Here is a 21,909-nt window from a genome sequence, read left to right on the forward strand (position 1 = left end):
TCGGGTCGGCCGATGTCACCACTGCAGTGCATTGTGGGACGGCATTTTCTCCACTCCTTGCATAAAAGCTGGTGGAGTGTATCCTGAGCTAAAGGAAGCATGGAATCACTTTCATTTTGCATTGTGGTGCTTCTATGAAACTGAGTTCATTTTGGTACCTGGCACTTTTCCAGCTTTTTAGACCCAATAATAAAAGACAAATTTAGACATATTTCCCCCCAGGATGTACCTAATGATGACCTCAGATAAATGCAAAAAAATTACACTCTTGCTCTGAGCCATCCCAAAATTAATGAATTTTTAATCAAATATTGGGGCCAAAAATAGGACCAAAATTGGGACAAGAAAAACTACCTATTTGTCAGTGCATTTGATCTGGAAAACATGGGTTTAAATTGTCTTATACAGGGTGGGGAAGCAAAATTTACAATATTTTGAGGCAGGGATTGAAAGACAGTGTATGACCAATTAGTTTATTGAAAGTCATGAGAATTTATTTGCCACAAGAAAATTGACATAATAGAAAATGTTTTTATTCTATGTGTCCTCCTTCTTTCTCAATAACTGCCTTCACACGCTTCCTGAAACTTGCGCAAGTGTTCCTCAAATATTCGGGTGACAACTTCTCCCATTCTTCTTTAATAGTATCTTCCAGACTTTCTCGTAATAGTTTTGCTCATAGTCATTCTCTTCTTTACATTATAAACAGTCTTTATGGACACTCCAACTATTTTTGAAATCTCCTTTGGTGTGACGAGTGCATTCAGCAAATCACACACTCTTTGACGTTTGCTTTCCTGATTACTCATATGGGCAAAAGTTTCTGAAAAGGTATGGATAATAGTGTTAGGTATGATTATTACATCAATATATGTTTGGTTTCAAAACAATTGACGTAGTCCCCGCTGAGAAAAAACAACTAAATGTTCATTGTAAATTTTGCTTCCCCACCCTGTATGCGGCTATAAATAAAGACACTGTGTTAAATTTGAGGATCCTAGTGTTTTTTCTGATCCAGACATGTGGGTTTTTTATGAATCTCAGTCTCATTGCAGGTTTTGTATATAACCCATCGTGTCCAGTCGTGTTACACGCAGAACCTGCCCGTTTAAACACAAATAAATCACGAATGACTTTGCAACAGCGGTCATATTTGTGAAACACTCTGCCTTGCATAATTAGTTCAATTCCCAAAATATACCTGTGAGAGAATAAAAAGATATTCAAAACAATAGTTGCATGTAATTTTCGTGTCCTTTTGACCATGTTACATGCAGATTTGTATATTAAAAATACTGCAAAATAATATAAAAATGTTTTATCTGAAAAATAGTTTGTCTTTTATCTCAGTAAGTATTCATTTTTAAAATAGACCCAAAGTGTTTCCAAACTTGCTTCATAACATTAGTCTACATCTAATTTGAATTTTGAGCCCCCATGTCCTGTTTTTAGGGACCAGTTTCAAAGAAGCACCCATTCAGAGAATTAATGTTTGCCACTCAGACACTTCAGGGTCTTTTCACTCTCAGTTAGGAACCTTCGATCCTCAGCGTCGACTACAGCGTCTCCCAACAGATGATACAGATTTTAAAAAGTCCTCGTCGGTTGTAGTCATGTGGGATTGGAGATGACGCTATTCTTTCCTTGTATTGTTTTTATTTGTTTTTTCTGGTACTTTAGGGTCCTTTTTATAATTCTTTGCAAAAACTTTACTTTATAAGGTTTTCTTATTAGTGTTAGTATTTATTATTATTATTTCTAACGTGTGTGTGTGTGTTGTTGTTGTCTTTACAGAGGGAGATGCGAGGCAGTATCACCTTTAAAATAGTGCCAAGTTACAGATCACAGGGTTCGTCGTGTGAGGTAAAAACGTCTTTCCTCTCCCTCTGCTTCTCCTTTTTACTGCTGACTGTGAGCTCCTGATCTGGTTACTAACTGCTTGCCTGGTTACTGAGCGTTTGTGTGTGTGAGTGTGTGTATGTTTGTGTGCGTAACCCAAGTGTGTGGTGTGTATGAGATGTACTACATGCATAATTGTGTGTGTGTGTTGTGTGTGTGTGTGTGTTTTGCTGTGTTTTGCTGGGGCTGGGTCCGATGTTCAGCACACCAATTTTAAAACCAAGATACCGGAACCTCCCACCCCCCCTTGTGGTCCAGGACTGAGCCACACCTCTCTGTGTGATCCTCCGCTGCGACTGGCCACACACCAACCAACCGAACCAGCGTACACTAAAAACACACACACACACACACATACACACATAAAACAGGCAGCCAAAATAAATGAAACCTGGTACAGTTCAGTCTTAAGGTTTGGCCTTTTCTTTCTTTCTTTCAAAGGTCTTTTTATTGATGACAGAACATGAATAAAACATTCACTATACAGGAAGATCATTTTTGATTTTCCGAACATCCACCCATGACACAATACATAACCCTACCCAAACACGGTCAAACACAAACAACCACTGAAAAAAATGTATGAAAAGTTTTTTAAAAATATTAACATGAGAAGAAATAAAGCAAGGTCCGCACAACCAATGAGCTCCCAAACCATTTAATCGTGACGTTTCGGGCCAAGGCCCTCAGTCCGATGAAGGGCCTTGGCCCGAAACGTCACGATTAAATGGTTTGGGAGCTCATTGGTTGTGCGGACCTTGCTTTATTTCTTCTCACGTTCTACTTTTTTGGGATCCAGCACACCTCTAATTTTGGATGTGCGTGTCGTTCACCTTTTTTCAAAAAAATATTAACAACCATGTTTAAAAAGTATAAATAAATAAGTGCAGTATAAATGAATAATAACAAAAAAAAAAACAAGACAATAGAAAATAAATAAAAGATAAGAAATTTTAAAATATATATATATAAACGGGGAGGGGGGGGCTACTGTTAGTACTTAAAAATGTTACTAATTACATTTTCATATATTGTTTTAGTTTGTTGCTTTGAAATAAATACAGTTCAATCTTAATTCAAGTTCCACTGAGGAATATTTAATAAAAGTTTGACCGTTTTCAGTGTGAAGTTTATATTTTTACATAAATATCTGTAGAAGCATAATCAAAGTTAATAAATGACATGACTTGATTTAATTAAAATAGTTACTAGTAATTATCCCTCTAATCACTGATTGTCACATAATGAGTCTAAAGCGGTGAAAAACATTATTATCATGTTAATCTATATTCTTATAGGGCTACATTTAAACCTTTGTAAGTATCTTAGACAGTAAGTTTAGTCAAAAAATTAGCTCCGTCCTTGTCAAAAATCCTGATTTTATTGGGTTGTTTATGTGTTGAGGGTTTTCTATTATTTTGCCTTTTCTTCTATAAACAGCTGTTGACTCTAGATACATAAAGATACACATGCAACACACACACTCAGACACATTTCACCCCAACAATGACGTGTGTCTATGGACGGACCAAAAGACTTGAAATAATGCTGTCAGTTTGATGACAGGAGCTGAGTTCATGTAGATAATTCATACTTTTTTTTCTAATGAAAGGTCAAGATGTAAGAATCTGTTCTTAATTGCTTGCCTGGGTAAATAAAGGTTAAATAAAAATAAAATAAATAAATGTGCTTTTCAGAGTAACAGCACTCTGGATTATGTCTGATGACTGCGTGTGCAGATTACACCAAAGCATTCTTTACAAATCAACACCATCTGAAACCCAGCCTGAAGCCTCGTTCTGCTGATGTGGCTCAGGTTCTAGGGCACTAAGGAGTTAAAAGTTCACCGTAATCTGATGCTTGACCACATAAAGTCCTGTATGTAATTAGTCACTGTTAAAAATGGATTTGTAGACAGTGGAAACCAGTGCAAAGAACCTAAAAATGGGAGAATGTGGTCATATTGTGGCCGTCTCTGACAATAGGCCGCCGCTGGAACACGACAGAACTTTAACTGAAAAATCAGGAATCTAAAAAAAATAACACCAAGATCTGTTTTTAACTGTTTGTCTTATTTATTTTTCTGAGAAAATTTTACTTTCATTCTCTTCTTTTTAAAACAAATATTTTATATTTTCTTCTCCTTACATAATGAAGTTATTTAAGTTTTTATATATTTTAATTATGAGACTAATTAACAAATATTTTTACATTTAATTTTTAGAGAATTTTGAACAGAATAATAACATAGAAATTTTTTTTTACAGTAATGTAATATGGTGGAAATAAAATGTGCAAAAAAAAACAGACAAGAAAGGGAGAATGAACTGTGGAGAAAAGGCTTATATTGAGAAGTGATGAGCAAATGGGACCAAAGTCATTGTTACTGAAGTGGATTAGCGCCACTGGGAAAAAAAAGGTGGAATACATACATACATACATACATATATATATATATATGTGTGTGTATATATATATATATATATATATATTTTTTTTTTTTTTTTTTTTTTTTTTTTTTAATTATTATTGCTCTGCGAAAAAAGTCGGAATTCTGACTTTTTTCTCAGAATAATAATAAAAAAATAGATAGATTGGACCTTTTTTTTTCTTTTCCAGTGGCGCTAATACTCTTCCGTGCATTGTTCATTATTGCCCTCTTTTTTTTTTAATGTTCGAAAGGTATGGCGTTTAATTAGCTTTGCCCAAAAACAGCAGCAGAAATGCACCTTAAAGGGTGACTTCTTATTTTAATACATTTCAGAGCTCGTACTTTTTTACAGTAGTAAAGGACATAAATCAGTGCTTCTGCCTCTGTTTATGTATCCCATTCTCATTTCTGTTTCAGATCATTATTTTAAGATTAAATCACAATATCAATCTTTATTTAATGTCCATAAAAACCTTTAGTGGGTTCCTGTTTGTAATTTCATCTCTTTTGGTCCTCCAAACCCAGCAGCTGCTGTGTGAGCAGATAAATCCTGTGCAGTGCAGGCTTTCAGCTCTGACAGTCTGTTAGAGATGACCTCATGGTGTCGGCTGCAGATTTGTATCTCACGTTGGTCTGTCGCCCCCCTGTGGTCAACAGAGGACATGCAGGAGAGAGAGAGCGAGAGAGTGAGAGATGCTGCTAATGTTGTCTCCCATGTCATGTTGACGCATTTCATTACGTCAACACTGTGGTGGGTCTCTATTGTGTTTTACAAATTGACCCTCTTCATCTCCTGAGATCACAACCCGGAAATGTGCGAGTGTTTGCATCTGTATACAAACCTGCCGCTGTTCCCACGCACACACACACACACACAGCGGGCCACCTGAGTGTATGAGTGTTTGTGTGTGGTGGCTGTGCGCTGCTGACCTGTGTGTCTTATTTCAGAAAGAGTCCCCCACCACCTCCAGGCAGTCCCCTGCCAATGGTCACTCCAGCATTAACAGTTCTATCTTGGTAAGAACCCCCAACACCCCCCCCCCCTCCCAGAGAACCCCTCCAACCACCCCCACCCACCCACCCTCCAGGCAGATCCAATATTTGCCTCTCCTGTGGTGGGTCTCATTTGTCCCATTGATGTCTCATGGTATTTTTACATGTCCGTACTTGAGTTTTTCCCTCCTAGTCCATGTGATGTGTGAAAACTATGTCCACTTTTTCATAAAAGCATGAAACTTGGTGCAGTTTGAGGTTCAGACATGGAGTCGCTGCATGAATACCAAAAATAAAACCAAGATAAAATGACAGTTGTCATGATAGATATGATGTGGATCAAGGTTAAATGCTGATGTTGGTCCTGAGTGAAAATTAAGCCAGATGGTTTAATGTGATTTTAACATATTCTCTATTGTCAAACACAAAGAAATGTTTGTTCAGTGTTTCTTCAACATCAAACAAATATGTATGAATATTATTCATGAAATTATGTAAAACAAAATATCAGCACATTTTCTAATCATATAAACAAATGAACCTTAAAGACAAGGAAAAAGCAGGTCACAATATTTATTCAGTTTATTTTACATTATAACACAGAATGTGTATGACCATTTTTCAAAGGTTAAAGGTTATAATGACACCATATGAAACATCAGAACTGTGCAGGTGCAGAGATACTGGTGAGAAGGACATCACAGTATCTGAGCAAAAGGCGAGACTTTAGATCATGTCTGCTGCTCGCGTTTGGTGTAGAATCAGAATCAGCTTTATTGGCCAAGTATGTGAACACATGCAAGGAATTTGGCTCCGGTTTTTCTTTGCTCACAACGTACAAATTCAACATAAACACAAACACACCTAAACACAGACCTAATATAAACAAACATTCGACAAGAGACAAGGATCAGAATGGGTTGAGAATAGTTAAGATAAATGTGAATAACTGGGTAGATGTGTACAGAGAAGAAGTCTATTAAGTTTTCTCCAGTGAGTGGATGTGTACAGTATCAAACTATACTGATTTACAGACACTGTGGAGTGAAACAATGCTCAGTGTGGCTAAAATAACATACAGTAGGACTTGAACATTTATGATCTCTTTTTATGTATAAATATGAACTCTTATCCGATTTTCACAAGTAAACAATTAATAAAACTTTGTTCAACTCCTGTTAAAAGAATAAACAAAAACATTACATCTGTTCAGTTCTTTATTAACAAATATGATCCAGTCTCATTTATTTGTGTGTGGCTGAAATATCTGAGCCTCTATGATTTCAGCTCATTAAAATCTCCTCCATTACTGAACCTCCTGAGCCGTAGAATGGTACAGAGTTTCCTGCTTTTATAAAAAACTGTACATTTCACCACAAAACTGTCTCATTTCACTTGGACTCCTTATAGATATCCATTGCTCATGGGTTGTGTGTCAGTGTACCTTAGCGTTGTGACCGTCCTCGTAGTAGCTGTAGATGCAGGCGTAGGCGGGTCGCGCTGCAGATCTCCTCCGTGGATCCCGTGTCGTTGTCCCTGTTCATCTGTTTGAGCCAAAGGCCCCGTGTCCGATATCTCAGTTAACAAATTGGTGTGCACCATGAAGCCTGCTGCGTGCTAACACATAAGTGCAGGGGACACACACTGTGCTCCCGCTGTGCGAACACTAAAGCCAATCAGGTTGTGCAGTCCCTTTGTCTCGACGCCAAGGCTCCAGACAGACTCTGTGGTGGCGCTCATGCTGATGCTGATGCTGCTTTGCTTGCTCTGTGCTTGCTTGGTTGCTCTACAGCCACAGCCAGATCAGCTTTAACAGATGAGAATCAGTCTGTTCTCTTTCCCCCTTTGCTTTCACTGTTCTTTGTTGTATTTTTTTTGTGTTTTGTTTTTTTTATGCAAAAGCAGTAGCTAGTTTGCAGTTGAATGTGCTTGCATGATTTAATTTCCAGTGTTAAGAGGATAAGTGAATCTAGTGCTGGGTGATATACCAGACAAATAGAAACCAGCATTAACTTAAATGGGCAACAATTTAGTGTATTGTTATATAATTCACTGCTAAACGCACTACCGAGTACTGTGTGGGACTGTATTGGCAAGAATTTGGCAATATGGTAAGTACCACATTACAGTTTTAATGATTCAATAGATTGCAATACTGTAAACAAGGCACTGTTTAGCATTTTTTTTCCATTTAATTTTTAGACAAAAAGACATAATCTGTCAAACCTGAGTAGGAAGAGTTCATTTTTTTAGTAATGAACTGAAAAAAGTCAAAATGTGTAAAATCTTCTTTATGTAGTCTGTATATATATCACTTTTTAATTTCTCAAGTATTAACATCATAGGAATAACGTTTGTGTAATGTAAACAGAGAACTAATCTTTGTCTATATTAGTAAAATAAAATGCACTGTTGCCCATAAAGTTGGAATAATTTTGTTTTCAGACAAATACCTCTTTTTATTCCTATTTACACACATCAGTAATCACCTTTGACCTGGTGTAATGATTACATACTGAGCTACACTTTATCTATTCAGAAGAAATCACATTGTCACAATCATTTCATGAGAAGAGGATGTGGAAATATTTTATTCCAACTTTAAAGGTAACATTGTATTTATAAGATTCCTTGGGTAAACAGATCTGAAACCTGCTACATATGTACTGACAATAATACTTTTAGATCCTGCATAAAACATGAATTAAATATTGACAGTTTTAATCAATACAGTATTAATAAATGTAATATTGCAATATTAAGTGTATTGATATTTTCTTTAACCCCTGGTGCTATGTAGAGTATATTAATAGAGGATCACTAAACTCCTTGTGTAAAAAGTTCTTATTTTTATTACATACATTCTTAATCCCTATTTGCTCATTGACTGCTCATATAATCAACTATTTCAATTAGCAGAAGCAATAAAACAGCTATATTTCATGTGTTCCTGACACAAACCTGTCATTTTTTGGTCATACCGCCCAGCACTGGCCGTATCCTATTAGTGCTTTGGTTTGTTTCTAGTGGATCTGTTGTGTTTCACTAAACCATGTGTCTTTGTTGTAAACGCTTTCCTTCCACAGGACCTGCCGTCTACCATTCAGCCCAAGGGTCGACAGGTGAATACAAACCGACGCTCACTGTCACTTTACAATCACTACACAATACTCCCATCACTCCCTCTAATTCACTTGTGTCTGTGGGATTCCGTTTCCCTTTCCTGCTTTTTAAAACCGGTTCACTAATACAAAATGGAGGTCAGCCCTTCAGCAGCACTTGGAATAGTATAAAAGGGAATTTATTTTAGTTGTGGACTGGCTGCAGATGATAATTTAGGCTGTCACTCATGTAAATAGCTGAGGGCTGACCTGTTTTCTAAATCAGGGTTTTTACAGGTTTCAAGATTTTTTTAGGCCATTATGAATGCATTTTAAGATCTAATTTGTGTCAAACAGCAGCATAAACGGACCCTTAACGTGTGAGATGAGACCTCTCAGTGACACTGAATAATGTAACACAACATGTTCTGTCCACACGGGACTAATGGGTTCAGACTGAAATATTACTAGAAATTAATGTCACATTAAATGTAGTGTATTGTTACTTATACACCTGCATTATGTAGATGTGAAGGTAAGATACCATCTGATGAATATTTATCCAGTCATATTCATAGAAACTTATATTTACATAATATACATCTATAACTATTTAACACATTTCACATAGTACTGTTAGCATTTCAGTGCAAAAACACTGTGGATTAGATTCCACATTCCACTGACAGTAAATTTGCACCTATTGTAATCTAATAAAATCAGTTAAATTTCATACATTTTAGATTTCTGAGTGTATACAGTCACGGAAAAAATTATTAGACCATCAAAAACAATGGCTATGCAGTCAAGTACTAACTCCTGTGTGTATCATGTGACTAAAACAGACAGAAAAGAAAACATCGAATGCCTAAAAGCACTGTTTTTGTCAGTACAATGCCATTAACTATTGATGTAAGAACTGAAGTGATTTTGGTTATTATCAAGAAAACCATAGAAAATGGCCAGATATCAGCTCTGAAATTAAACTCTTATGAGCTATTTTTATTGTTATCATTAAATTTGTCCAAACAAATGTACCTTTAGTTGTACCAGGTATTAAAAAGAACAGGAAATTGAAGAAAAAAATGGTGGTCTAATATTTTTTTCTATGACTCTAAGTGTTAAAGACCTGCCCAAACCCTGTTAAGTAATGTTTTTAACTATTAATTTAGAAACATTGCATTTTGGATCCAGTAGAAAAGTCATTATATCCTGTAGTTTAACAGAAATAGGAGGCATCTGAGCAGACAGACTTCAGCCGTGTTGAAATTAAAGTTATGGTTTTGGGAATTTAGATTTTATTAATATATAAGAACATAATCCTTTCTGTAAGTCCAAGAAGAAAACAGAGCACTAACGTTACAGATTCACTTACTTCAGACCTCATGAGCCACCTGACACTCAAACACCTCCAGAACTCTTCCATTTCCTCTGAACTCCCCTAACAACCACAATCCACAGACGAAACCAGGTCAATGTCTGAAAACAAAACACCACGTCACAGCAGTGGTCACCGTTGTACATCTGCAGTATTAATGATGACGTCCAGCAGCAACTGTTGGGTTGTTGTTCAGAAGCTCTTTAACAATATCTGAAATCAGGAATAGTAAGAAAGACAGTTTAATTTATAGGGGTTGGACAAAATAATGGAAACACCTTAAAAAAATCAACAAAATATAATTTAATATGGTGTAGGTCCGCCTTTTGCGGCAATTACAGCCTCAATTCTCCGAGGTATTGATTCATACAACTTGTGATTTGTTTCCAAAGGAATTTTAAGCCATTCTTCAGTTAGAATACCCTCCAACTCTTTTAGAGACGATGGCGGTGGAAATCGACGTCTTACTTGAATCTCTAAAACTGACCATAAATGCTCAATAATGTTGAGGTCTGGGGACTGTGCCGGCCATACGAGATGCTCAACTTCATTAGAATGTTCCTCATGCCATTCTTTAACAGTTCTAGCTGTATGGATTGGGGCATTATCATCTTGAGGTGAAGGTGTTTCCATTATTTTGTCCAACCCCTGTATTTGACGTGTGTTTCATACATATACAGATTACATGTAGATTTAAAATACCGTACAGAAAAAAATAAAATGACACAAAAGAAAGTCAAAAAGCATAGTTGAAAATAGAAAAGAACTGTTAAAAGCAGTTTTAACCCTTTCATGCATAGTGGTCACTACAGTGAACAGCTATTCTACAGCTGTTCTCTTGCATAGTCATGGGTTTGGTTGTTTTAGTTCCATATCAGCCAACACAGTAAACACTTATGCATCATCCCTTGCACTGCAATTCATACAATTACTGTAACTTTGCTGTTCCTGATAAACCTGATCTGCAGTAACATGTTTTAGTGTAAATCAGTTGCTAAATGTTATTAGACTGTAATTAACAGTTTTCTTAAACAAAAAGTTTTGGGGGTTTTTTGCATATTATCTTCATGAAGTGAGTAAAAACTACTGCTAGAGTATGCTAAAATGTGAGAAAACATCAGATTAGCTGCATTAAAAATGCTTTTATTTCATAGTTTTCATGCAGTATATCACTTTCTGATGATGGGTTTTAAATGCATGTTTCTTTGCTTCAAAAATTAAAGGCATCGTGTCCAGCTGAGTGGACATTTTTGTAACTCCATGAGAAATGGGTTCATAAAAAAATTTCAATGTCATTGGTTTTTTCATGTCTAAAGAGGAATAAAAACACTCAGGAAAAAAATATTGACTAACGTTCTCATAATTCATGCATGAAAGGGTTAATAAATGATAAACAGGTTAAGTATAATTCAGTCATGATAAAGTTTGGAGTTTTATAAACATTTAGTTAAAAGTACTTGAGGAATGCAAGGTTTTCAGTCTGTATTTAGAGAAAACACTAAGACGGTTTAAACATTCAGATGCAAACAGCTAAAAGAGGAATTTCAATAAAGTTAAAAGTTTTGTTTGTTGAAAATGAGTCATATATTTCCTAAAATAAAAGATTAGATTATCAGTCAATCAACTTTCATTTACACAGGGCCACATCATAACAGAAGTTATCTCAGGACACTTTACATTTGGAGCTGGTCTAAACCAGACTCCAGATTAGATTTGATTATATTAGTTTAGATTGAATTTTATTAACTTTACATTAAGGTTCTAGAAGCATCACAACACCAAATGTACATACAGGAAATATTACAAGACAAAAGAAAAAAGTATATCTAATTTTATCTTAAGAGACTCCAGCCAATAATGAACTAGACTCAGAATATTTATTTTAAAATAACTGTTTTGTGCGTTTGTTGTAATAAACACACTTCCAGATTTGGTAAATCTTTATACAAGACACTGGTTTTATTAGATAAAGTAATGTGTCTTCTTTCTAGTGGGGCTGTTGTTGCAGTGGCAGGTCAAAGGTTAAGTTTTATTGTTGTTGAACTAAACAGAGACATTTGTTGTGTAGTTCAGATGGAACATTAAAGACACTGTAGACTGGATCAGTATTAATGACCACTGCTGTGTGTGTAGCTCCAAACTGCCTTCATTTACAGTGTGTTACTACGTGGTACTAATGGCACAGGCACTGTTCAACCCTGCACACCCTGGAGATTAATACGTAACCACCGATCTGTCCAATATACATACACCTGTTTTACACTTGGGGGTTATTAATCACCATGTTTGAATCTGCATACACTTCCATCACATGCGTTTTCTCAAATGTCCCAACATGGATGTAGGTGATGCTATGGTATTTCTGTCATTTTTAGAGGAAACGTAGCATCATATGTTCATGTAAATGCAGTAAGAACAGATCTCACCAGCAGAGGGAAGTCAAGTCCATGCACCCTCAGCTTAGTCCTACCTCACCGTCATCCCCCCCTCCCCCCCAGCCCCTTTAACCTCCACCAACCTTATTCTACTGTGTAAACTTTGCATAGTTTTACTGCATGATGTATGTGATGCTTTCAAATCCTAGATTGTATCCAGACCTCCAATCAAGGACAAAATGTCTGTCAAGGTAAGAGAGACAGAGAGCGTCCCCCTCCCCTAAAGAAGCACCAGGAACACATGATGTAAATGTTAAAGCCAATGGTTGTGTGGTTAAAAATGCTAAAAAAAACTAAATGTAAAAAGCTGGTTATGGCTGTTGTTTAGTATTAAAAGGGCACGTAAACACTGCCTGTGCCATAATTACCAGTGTGTTCAGAGGCTCATTAACGGCCCTACAGTGTCTGGGTTGATCTCACTGGAGATGACCCATCCTGGAAATATTTTCCAACCTGAGAACCACAACATGCTGGTCTCTGATCCCTCTGAGTCCACAGCTCATTACCTCAGTATCACATGCACTGAAATCACTCCACCTACTCACCCTTTCTTCCTTTCTCTGTATGTTCTTCTGCTCGTCACTCTTTGATAATCCACCACTCACATCAGCCAACCTTTTATTTGATACTCCACTGTTTTTTTTTTTGTTTGTTTTTTGTTTTCTCAAACACTCTCTGCTTTTCATGCATTATCACAGATTTACGTGAGGGCTCAGTTCGAGTACGACCCCTCCAAAGATGAACTCATCCCCTGCAAAGAGGCCGGCATCCGCTTCCGGGTGGGCGACATCATCCAGATCATCTCCAAGGATGACCACAACTGGTGGCAGGGCAAACTGGAGAACACGAAGAACGGAACGGCGGGCCTCATACCGTCACCAGAGCTGCAGGAGTGGTGAGATGGAAAGCACATACATTCAGAGACAATTAAAAGCTGGTTCAGATAGAAGCAAATGTTAGACATCTAAACTGGAATTATTAACTACTAGTGGCATTGTACCCGTGGTGCCATTGTACGATAGCATGATAACTAGAACTTGTCTGCCACCACGATCCATTTGTAAACTACCATTTAATCATGCATTGTGCAGGTAATAATTTGAGCCAACGTGAGGCATGAAGGGAAGAACATGTATTTGTTTGGCCTGTCAAGCATAATTAAATTCATACAGCAGGAGTGAACTGCAGCCCTCACTTTGTTGCATCGTCTGCTAGCAGTAGAAATTTCATGAACGGCAGCATAACCACTTCCGAAAATGGAGTATGGGGGCAGGGATAAAGAATTCAAAGTAGAGAGAGGCTAAAATCGCCCAGCATACCTCACAGCATTTGAATATGGACATAAAATGGTGCCAAGTAGGTAGTCAGGTAATGTTTCTATTTATTTGGCGAGTTTGGCGGCGATCAGGCCTGTGAAGGCTGAGGAAAATCCGTACAAACGCCCTCCTGTGCTGCAACATCGATCGGTCGGACACAGAAAGTGCATTATATAGTAGGATGAGAGAAAATAAGAACTCAGAACAGCTGGCTTCCATATTTATCAAGTTCTTAGAGTTTGATGTTCAGCGATACTGATTTATTTATTCATTCAGGTATCTATTGCAGCTATTCCCTTTAACCTCCTCAAAACTATGTTTACTCAGGGTGCTTGCTCTTTATCCAAATAAAAATTCAAGACTTTTTCCAGAGTTTTTCAAAACTGCTATTTTTTTCCCCAAGACCTTGACTTGACGTACTTTTATACTTGTGTACCTGCTTTTTTGGTTGAGACTATACCTGTCGTGTGTAGTATGAATGATTGAAAGAATGTATAATTTGCAGTAAATTGTGTTTTACTGACAGGAATATTTTCAAAACACATGAAACTCACAAAAGTGCATGGATATCACACAAACAAGTTTCACTAGAATCATTCCAGTACCGACCAGTTATTGAAATCATATCAAGTTTTTTTAGATGGTTTCTTCATATATTCCTTCTCTTATAAGATTATGTGCCTTTGAGCATACTCTAAAATTCAACTATGAGACTTTATTAAGACTTTCACAAAAAATTCCAGCCTTTTCAAGGTCTGGAAAACATCATTTCAAAATTCCCTGCTTTTTAAGACTTTCAAGACCTGTGCAAGCACCCTGTTTCCATTGTTGAAAATCCACTCCATCAGCTTCTAAAACAGGAGCAGAAATATCTCCAAATCAGAATTACATTTCCACTTTCTCTCCACAAGTACAGCTCCTCAGGCCACGACTTAACAGCTTCTAAAAACAGGAAGCCACTAGAGCTGTGTAGTGAGACTAAAAACCTCACATCCTGATGCAGATCATTACAAATTTACATAATGATGTGTATCACCAACAGTTCTTATAAAATGAAATCTTTCCTTTTATTTAGAACCAATCTGCAAAATTTCAACAAAAAAATTTGTGGAGTATAAAAAGGGAAATGTAGAAAATAAACATAGAACTAAAATGTGATTATAGACAGTGTAAAGTGTTCTGGTTTATGTCAGTTTTCATATCCAAACCACCACAACATGCAAAAAGTGTGTGTAAAGGGTGTGATTTGTGATCCAGTTAAATAAAGGATAGAGGGAAGATTATTTACCGTCGTATTGTGCAGACCCTGAAGGCACTAAATGAAGGTGTTTGTGTGTTTTCGACAGGCGTGTGGCATGTATAGCCATGGAAAAGACCAAGCAGGAGCAGCAGGCCAGCTGCACCTGGTTTGGCAAGAAGAAGAAGCAGTACAAAGACAAGTATTTGGCAAAGCACAACGCAGGTACATGACGCTCACATACAGCCCACATGCATGTCCAAACAAGCTCCAGATGTCTGTTATTCAGCTCACATACGCCTCACATGCATGCTTTTTACATGAGTGTGTAAAGTGTCCGTCAGTCAGCATGTTTGTGTAGGTGAAAGTGTGTGTAACGGGATCTGTAACGTTAATCTCTAGTAGCAGAACCGAACCCAGGTCAGGCAGGAAAAGATGCCGGTGTCGCAGAAATCCGATATGAGCACAGAGGGAAAGTGAGTGCAGCATTTGGATACAGACACCAGGTTTGAGCCAGCACATACATTCACCGCTCGGATATCACTGCCATGTGTGCGGCTGTGTGACTCGGCCTGAGTGTTGTGGGTTTAACCTCATCACACGTGTGGGACCGAAAAGTCAACACAGCAGACAGAAGAGACAAGTCAGGGGTTAAGGGTGGGACATTAAAGAAGACGATTCACTTCCAGTCAGATGTTCTGTGAGGGAAACATCTATATAATCCATCTTGGTAACTGCCATGTTCTTGGCTTTATAATAATAACTAGAAAAGCACTCGGAGAGCGCAGACCTCCGCCAAGGCTGATCAGTGGCCCCCCCCATGGGCCCCCCCACGCCAAGGAGGTTATGTTTTTGCCAGGGTTTGTTTGTTTGTCTGTCTGTCTGTTTGTCTGTCCGTTAGTGTGCAACATAACTCAAAGTTATGTACAGATTTTGATGAAATTTTCAGGGTTTATTGGAAATGGGCCCCCCCGTGGGCCCCCCCACCCCCGATTACCACCAAAATTTAATCATTTCTTCCTTATCCCATTTCCAACAAACCCTGAAAATTTCATCAAAATCTGTCCATAACTTTTTGAGTTATGTTGCACACTAACGGACAGACAAACAAACAGACAAACAAACAAACCCTGGCAAAAACATAACCTCCTTGGCGGAGGTAATGATACATTTTATTTGAAAAGCACCTTTCATGGAACCCAAGGACACTGTACAGCATAGAATGAAAGACAATGAATAGAATACAAAGAATGTGATACAGGTAAGATGTTAGGGAATTATTATGGTGAGTAGGCAATCTTGAGCAGGTGAGTCTTGAGTCTGGACTTGAACAACGAGAGAGAATCAATCAATAAATCCCTTGTCTGAATAATATTCTAGGCGTAGTGACACAGTCTGCATCTTTTAAGCTTTAATTTACTTCCTTTGCTACAGAAAAGCCTCTTACTTTATATGAAAAACCTCTGGTAGTGGTTAAAATAGTTCAGATTGCATAAAAAATAGAAAAATAATATATAGTTCAGGCTTTTATATGGAGCAGGTGATGGTTTATCTTCCATCTTTTCTGTTATCAATCATTATGTTGATGTGAATTCCTAAATATTGTGTCTTTTGATAATCCCTTCTGTGGAAAAGCAGTGTTAGAGTGTACTTTAACTACACTGTGCATTATCTGGACATTACACTGCAGAAAGTAACGCAAGAAAAAGGCTAAATTAACACAAATGTAAGTGTAGCTCTTTGTATTAGAGAAAAGTAAGAACAAAACTTTAGGCCTAGCATCACAGTTCTGGGTTTTCTATGGACATTAGGCTGTTTTTTCTACTTTCTCAAACTGTTTCATCTCCAGATGTTGACTCATTCTTCCCCCTTCTCTGTATCATCATCATTCAATTCTCAGGGTTCAGTTTTATTTATTTTTATTTTTATTTTATTTCGAACATGCAAAGAAAATAAAACAAAACAAAGCAAATTAAGACATAAACAAAATAACATTTAAATGGACAGAATCTATCTTTCAGGCACATACAAGTCTGAATTTTGCATGGTCGAAAAGGAGTAGGAGGAAGTATAAACTTATTTAATCCTACCCCTCAGTGCTTTTACACCTTTATCGTTAACTTTATACAGCAATCAGCCTATACTATTTCCCTAGTTTTAGCATCGTACCACAGCAATTCATAATGCAGTAACTGAATTATCCACAACAGTATGTTCATGTCAGTATAGTCATACAAACAGACTCAACAAATCAAACATTTTCTTCAATAATTACAGCAGATTTATCAGTACAACATAATTCATAAACAAACAAGCCTCATTGTCATTATTAAATACTGGACCTCTCAAGAATCAATTCTTTATATCTTTTTTTAAACTGAATTATGTTTGATATTTGTTTTATCTCCACACACAATTTGTTCCACAGTTTTACTCCACAAATGGTGATACAGAAACTTTTTAATGTAGTGCATACTTTATGAATCTTTAAATTTAATTTTCCCCGTAAATCATAGCCTCCCTCTCTTTCACAAAACATTTCTTGAATATTGCCCAGATTTGTCATCCCGTTCTGACATGAGGTGGTGTATAAAGCCTAAAGGCGGATGCTGTCTCAGAGTGGGAGTTGTCCGGTGTCTGATGCTCGTGTAGTCAGAGCCGTACACCCCCTGTACAGTATGTGCTCCGTGCAGCGAATGTTTACGGTGGCATGTTCTCCCGGCATGTGCCCGCCGATATAAACATTACACAGCAGTAGAGGGTCACATTGAACCTGGAGCCAGAACGGCAGCTGGTCTTTGTGACGGTCTATGAACCTGACCATCAGACATATTTAAGCGCTAATGATCGAAACTGAGAGGAGGCTGAGGGACATGGCGTCTGTCCACATGCACGTGTTAATACAGTATGTTTGTGTGTGTGTGTGTGTATGATTATCCACTCATAAAGCATGCACTGTACATTCAGATGTGTACCAAGACGTCAGCACGCAATGGAAATTATTTCTATTTCTCTAGCATGTCACATAGATCATAAACGTCAGTCTGTGCAGGATTTTATGTTACGTACACACTGCTTTAACCATCAGTATTTCAACTCAAGCCTTTCAATAACATAACTTCACCATGACTCCATTCATTCTTTGCATATTAAAAACAAAGTCATGCCTTAACATACAGTTTTATATCATTAATCATCAATAATATCTGAGGGGGAAACAGATTTATTTGATTGTGCATTGAAGTGTATAATTATTATTACCCTGGTATTGTTTTTGGTTTGGCTTGTTTGTTTGTATTTGTTGTTTCTTAACACTCTAGCAGCAAAACTATTGGTTGAATTCATACCAAATTTGGTTTATAGATTGCCAGTGACCCAGAATAGATCTCATTACATTTTGGGAAAAGTTCATCAAAGTTTAAATTTTTTATGAATTTTTTTTATCTTTTTTTTCCCCATTTACTTACAATGAGCCGAATTTCAAATGTATGCAGCAGCACAACTATTGGGTGAAATCATACCAAATTTGGTCTATAGATTACCAGTGAACCAGAATGGATCTCATTACATTTTGGGAAAAGTACTTCAAAGTTTCATTTTTTTATGATTTTTTTTTTTATCTTTTTTTTCCCCCTATTTACTTATAATGGCCAAAATTTCAAATGTCTGTAGCAGCAAAACTATTGGTTGAATTCATACCAAATTGACTTTATAGACTGCCAGTGACCCAGAATGGATCTCATTACATTTTGGGAACAGTAGGTCAAAATTGAATGAATGAATGTTTTTTTTATTTCAGTTATGTACAAAACACATACATATTAAAAAACAAACAAACATAAAATTAACACAATTATTAACTGAAAAAGGAAGAAGCTGAAGCCAGAGACTTATTTCTGCTTCTCCTATTCCCATCCTTTCTCCAACTCCGCACCTGAAGTTACAGCAGATTAAACATGAACACAAATTAGTTTACATTCGGTTTCTTAAGTCACTTTGAAATCATATTACTTTCATAGCCGTTGAGAATTAAATTAAATTAAATTTTTTTATGATTTTTTTTTTTTTTTAATCTTCCCATTTACTTATAATGGGCAAAATATCTGCGAGAGGTGGGGTTTGTTGTGCCTGGCACCAGTTGTTAAATCAAAGAATTGGTCTTTATGTGACATTGGTGGGTTATTTTGGGTAGTTTGACACGGGTTGATATGAGTCGTAGAAATGAAGAAATGTACTGTTGTGGATGGAGTCGAGCCATATGTGCACTCATGGCCAAAGGTTTAGAGAATGACAGTGTAGATTTCCTTAAATTTATCTGAAACCTACAATACCTATAATGCTTCTGATTGTTGTTCAGTGTACCCCAGAAATGTGGGGGGAACAAATAACATTGGCAGCAAATTTTGTAAAAACAAAAGTTCCTGAAACCTTTGACCATGTGTGTAGCTATTGTGGGGAAAAAAAACAGTTAAATTGTACTCTATGTTACACCATTGCACCTAGGATGGGCAGTATTTTGCATTAAATTCATTAATGATTTTTTTTTTTTCTCTGGAGATATTTCTTGGTCGACAAAAATGCAAAATGCAACCTGTTCACTTATTATAATATATATGTTGTGAATATGTTTTTTTTTTTTTTTTTTTTTTTTCAGTTTTAGTTTGCATAGTCTTAGTACAGGTTTATTTGTTGAGTTGATCTAGACAGAAAACAATTAACTAAACTCATGAATCATGCAAGAGACTGAAAAAAAATGTCATCCATCCTTAATTGCACCTTACCAGAATGTTTACACACTTACCTATAATATATCAACACATCCACCATGTTGAAACAGTCAAAACTGACCTGTAAACACATACAAGTAAACAGGTAGCTGTGAATGTTAACATAATGTAAAGCAGCTCCACAGAGGCAGTTTTTCAGGATATAGCATAACATTTACATGATATTGCATTTTTCATAACAATGCATTTTAATGGAGAGTGACCGATTAATTGGCACCGACGGGTCTCTTTTAAAACTCTCAGTATCAGCAGAGTCGTGCTGTGGCCAAGGCTTTGAGACCAGTGGGAGAATAATAGCTCAAAAACTGCTGCAGTCCACATACAGTTGATATTCAGTTCTGCATTTACTGAGGAATTACTTAAAGTTCAACATTTATCCAGTTTTGGGCTTTTCCCTGCTCCAATTACATTTGCCTTTACAGTTTACAGGCCAGTTTTGACCAGTCCAATATGGAGGCAACACTGATGTTCAATGCAGTGACCAGTCTACGTATATATAGTCACGGAAAAAATTATTAGACCATCAAAAGTCATCAAAAACAATGGTTATGCAATCAAGTACTCCTGTGTGTATCATGTAACCAAAACGGACAGAAAAGAAAATACTAAATGCCTAAAAGCACTGTTTTTGTCAGTACAATGCCATAGCTATTGATATAAGAACTTAAGAGATTTTGGTTATTATCAAGAAAACATGGAAAATGCCTAGATATCAGCTCTGAAATTAAACTCCTATGAAATATTTTTGTTGTTATCATTATATTTGTACCTTTAGTTGTACCAGGCATTAAAATGAACAAGAAATTGAAGAAAATAAGGGTGGTCTAATAATTTTTTCGACGACTGTATGTCTTCGGGTATGTCATTCTCTTCTGTGGAAGTTGCTGGTAGTTATGTTCTTATTAAAGTTAAAATTTTTAGGTGAGATAGAAACATTGGTTTTCCCACCTCTTCATATTTAGCAGTACATTTTTTAAGCTTCTTTTTCTCCACTCCTGGACTCTTCTGAGCACCAGGATTATACACTTAACCTCATACAACCCCAGATCAAAAACCCCAAACCATCCCTTTAATTCAGCCACACAACCTCGGTGTGCACTGACCTTGACGTACTGCTGCTGCTGCTGGGATATAAACTGGACGGGCTTTTCACCTCCAGCAGCTTCTTCCAGTTACAGCGTCAATAATGCAAAGTGCAAAATCTGTACTAAGCAGGCAATTCAATGACAGGCTCAAGCAGACGTGCAGGCCCCCTGGGAGTGTCAAACAACACGCCACAGGGGCTGCATGCAACAGATTTGCCTTTGCTGTGACTGCATACTGGAGTAACCACAGGGCAGCGCTTCACATACTGAAACGGATTTGTTTAAAAGGGTCACTATGTGTTTGGTCGTCTGCAACTTTTTTTATGTGATGTCAAAAATCACCTGTTCAGTGCATGATTTCACACATCATTCCACATAACCGACTGTACACGTTGGTGAGTAAACGTCCCACAGCAACAACAACAGTACAATGTGTTTTGCACCTGTTGGCGGCGCTGTGCTCAGCTGCCCGGCTGTTGTATCTTGCTGTTTGTGTGTAACCTTTTGTAATTCTGCTGTTGTAATTACCCCTCCTGTTCATCTCTCTCGCTCTCTCCTACTGAACGGCCTCTGTGCATGTAAGTAACAGCCAGTGACAGCGCTCCACTCTTCTTATACCCTCACTCTTTATCTCTACCCTTTGTTTTTATTAACTGGAGTAGATGAAATCAGCTGTCACTGTAAATGTTTCAGTTTTGTTTCTGTTGACAATGGCCAAAACAACAGAAAAAAAACCCAAACAAAACTGAACCTGGGTGTGCCTGTGTTAAGACCTAGTGTGCTGTGATGTTCTCCCTAAGCCAGGGGGGTCAAACTCATTTTAGTTCAGGGGCCACATGCAGCCCAATATGGTCTGAAGTGGGTCAGACCAGTAAAACAATAACATAACCTATAAATAATGTCAACTCCAAACTCTTCTCTATGTTTTAGGGTGAAAAAAGTAAAATTACGTTATGAAAATGTTACATGTACAAAGTATCTGTTAGAAAAAAATGTTAACATGAACAACCATGAAGAACCTGACATTTTTAAAAAGAAAAATAAGTGGAATTTTGAAAATGTTTACATGTGCAAAGTATCCTTTCGAAAAAATGTGAATAACATGAACAACCACAAACAACCCAACATTTTTAAAAAGAAAAATATGCGGAATTTTAACAATGTTTTGCCTTAACTTATCATTTACACATATGCATTACAACTGACAGATCACAGTGGATCTACAAAGGCAGAAAACATTTAGTAAC

At 37.0% G+C, this 21,909-nt stretch overlaps 1 protein-coding gene across 17 annotated transcripts in view; it reads left to right on the forward strand.

Moving 5' to 3' along the window:
• The window catches only part of caska (calcium/calmodulin-dependent serine protein kinase a), a 198,879-nt gene that overhangs the window by 170,774 nt on the left and 6,196 nt on the right, over positions 1–21,909 (forward strand). For 9 of the 17 annotated variants that reach the window (XM_030125745.1, XM_030125743.1, XM_030125746.1 and 6 more), the window contains 6 exons: positions 1,795–1,863; positions 5,279–5,347; positions 8,410–8,445; positions 12,387–12,428; positions 12,936–13,132; positions 14,900–15,015. In XM_030125745.1, the coding sequence (XP_029981605.1) occupies positions 1,795–1,863; positions 5,279–5,347; positions 8,410–8,445; positions 12,387–12,428; positions 12,936–13,132; positions 14,900–15,015 (529 nt within the window). The remainder of the gene's footprint in view (positions 1–1,794; positions 1,864–5,278; positions 5,348–8,409; positions 8,446–12,386; positions 12,429–12,935; positions 13,133–14,899; positions 15,016–21,909) is intronic. The other 8 variants (XM_030125749.1, XM_030125757.1, XM_030125755.1 and 5 more) reach the window with 3 other exon arrangements.

This window comes from Sphaeramia orbicularis, chromosome 21 (assembly GCF_902148855.1).
Source record: "Sphaeramia orbicularis chromosome 21, fSphaOr1.1, whole genome shotgun sequence".
NCBI classification, from domain to species: Eukaryota; Metazoa; Chordata; class Actinopteri; order Kurtiformes; family Apogonidae; genus Sphaeramia; species Sphaeramia orbicularis.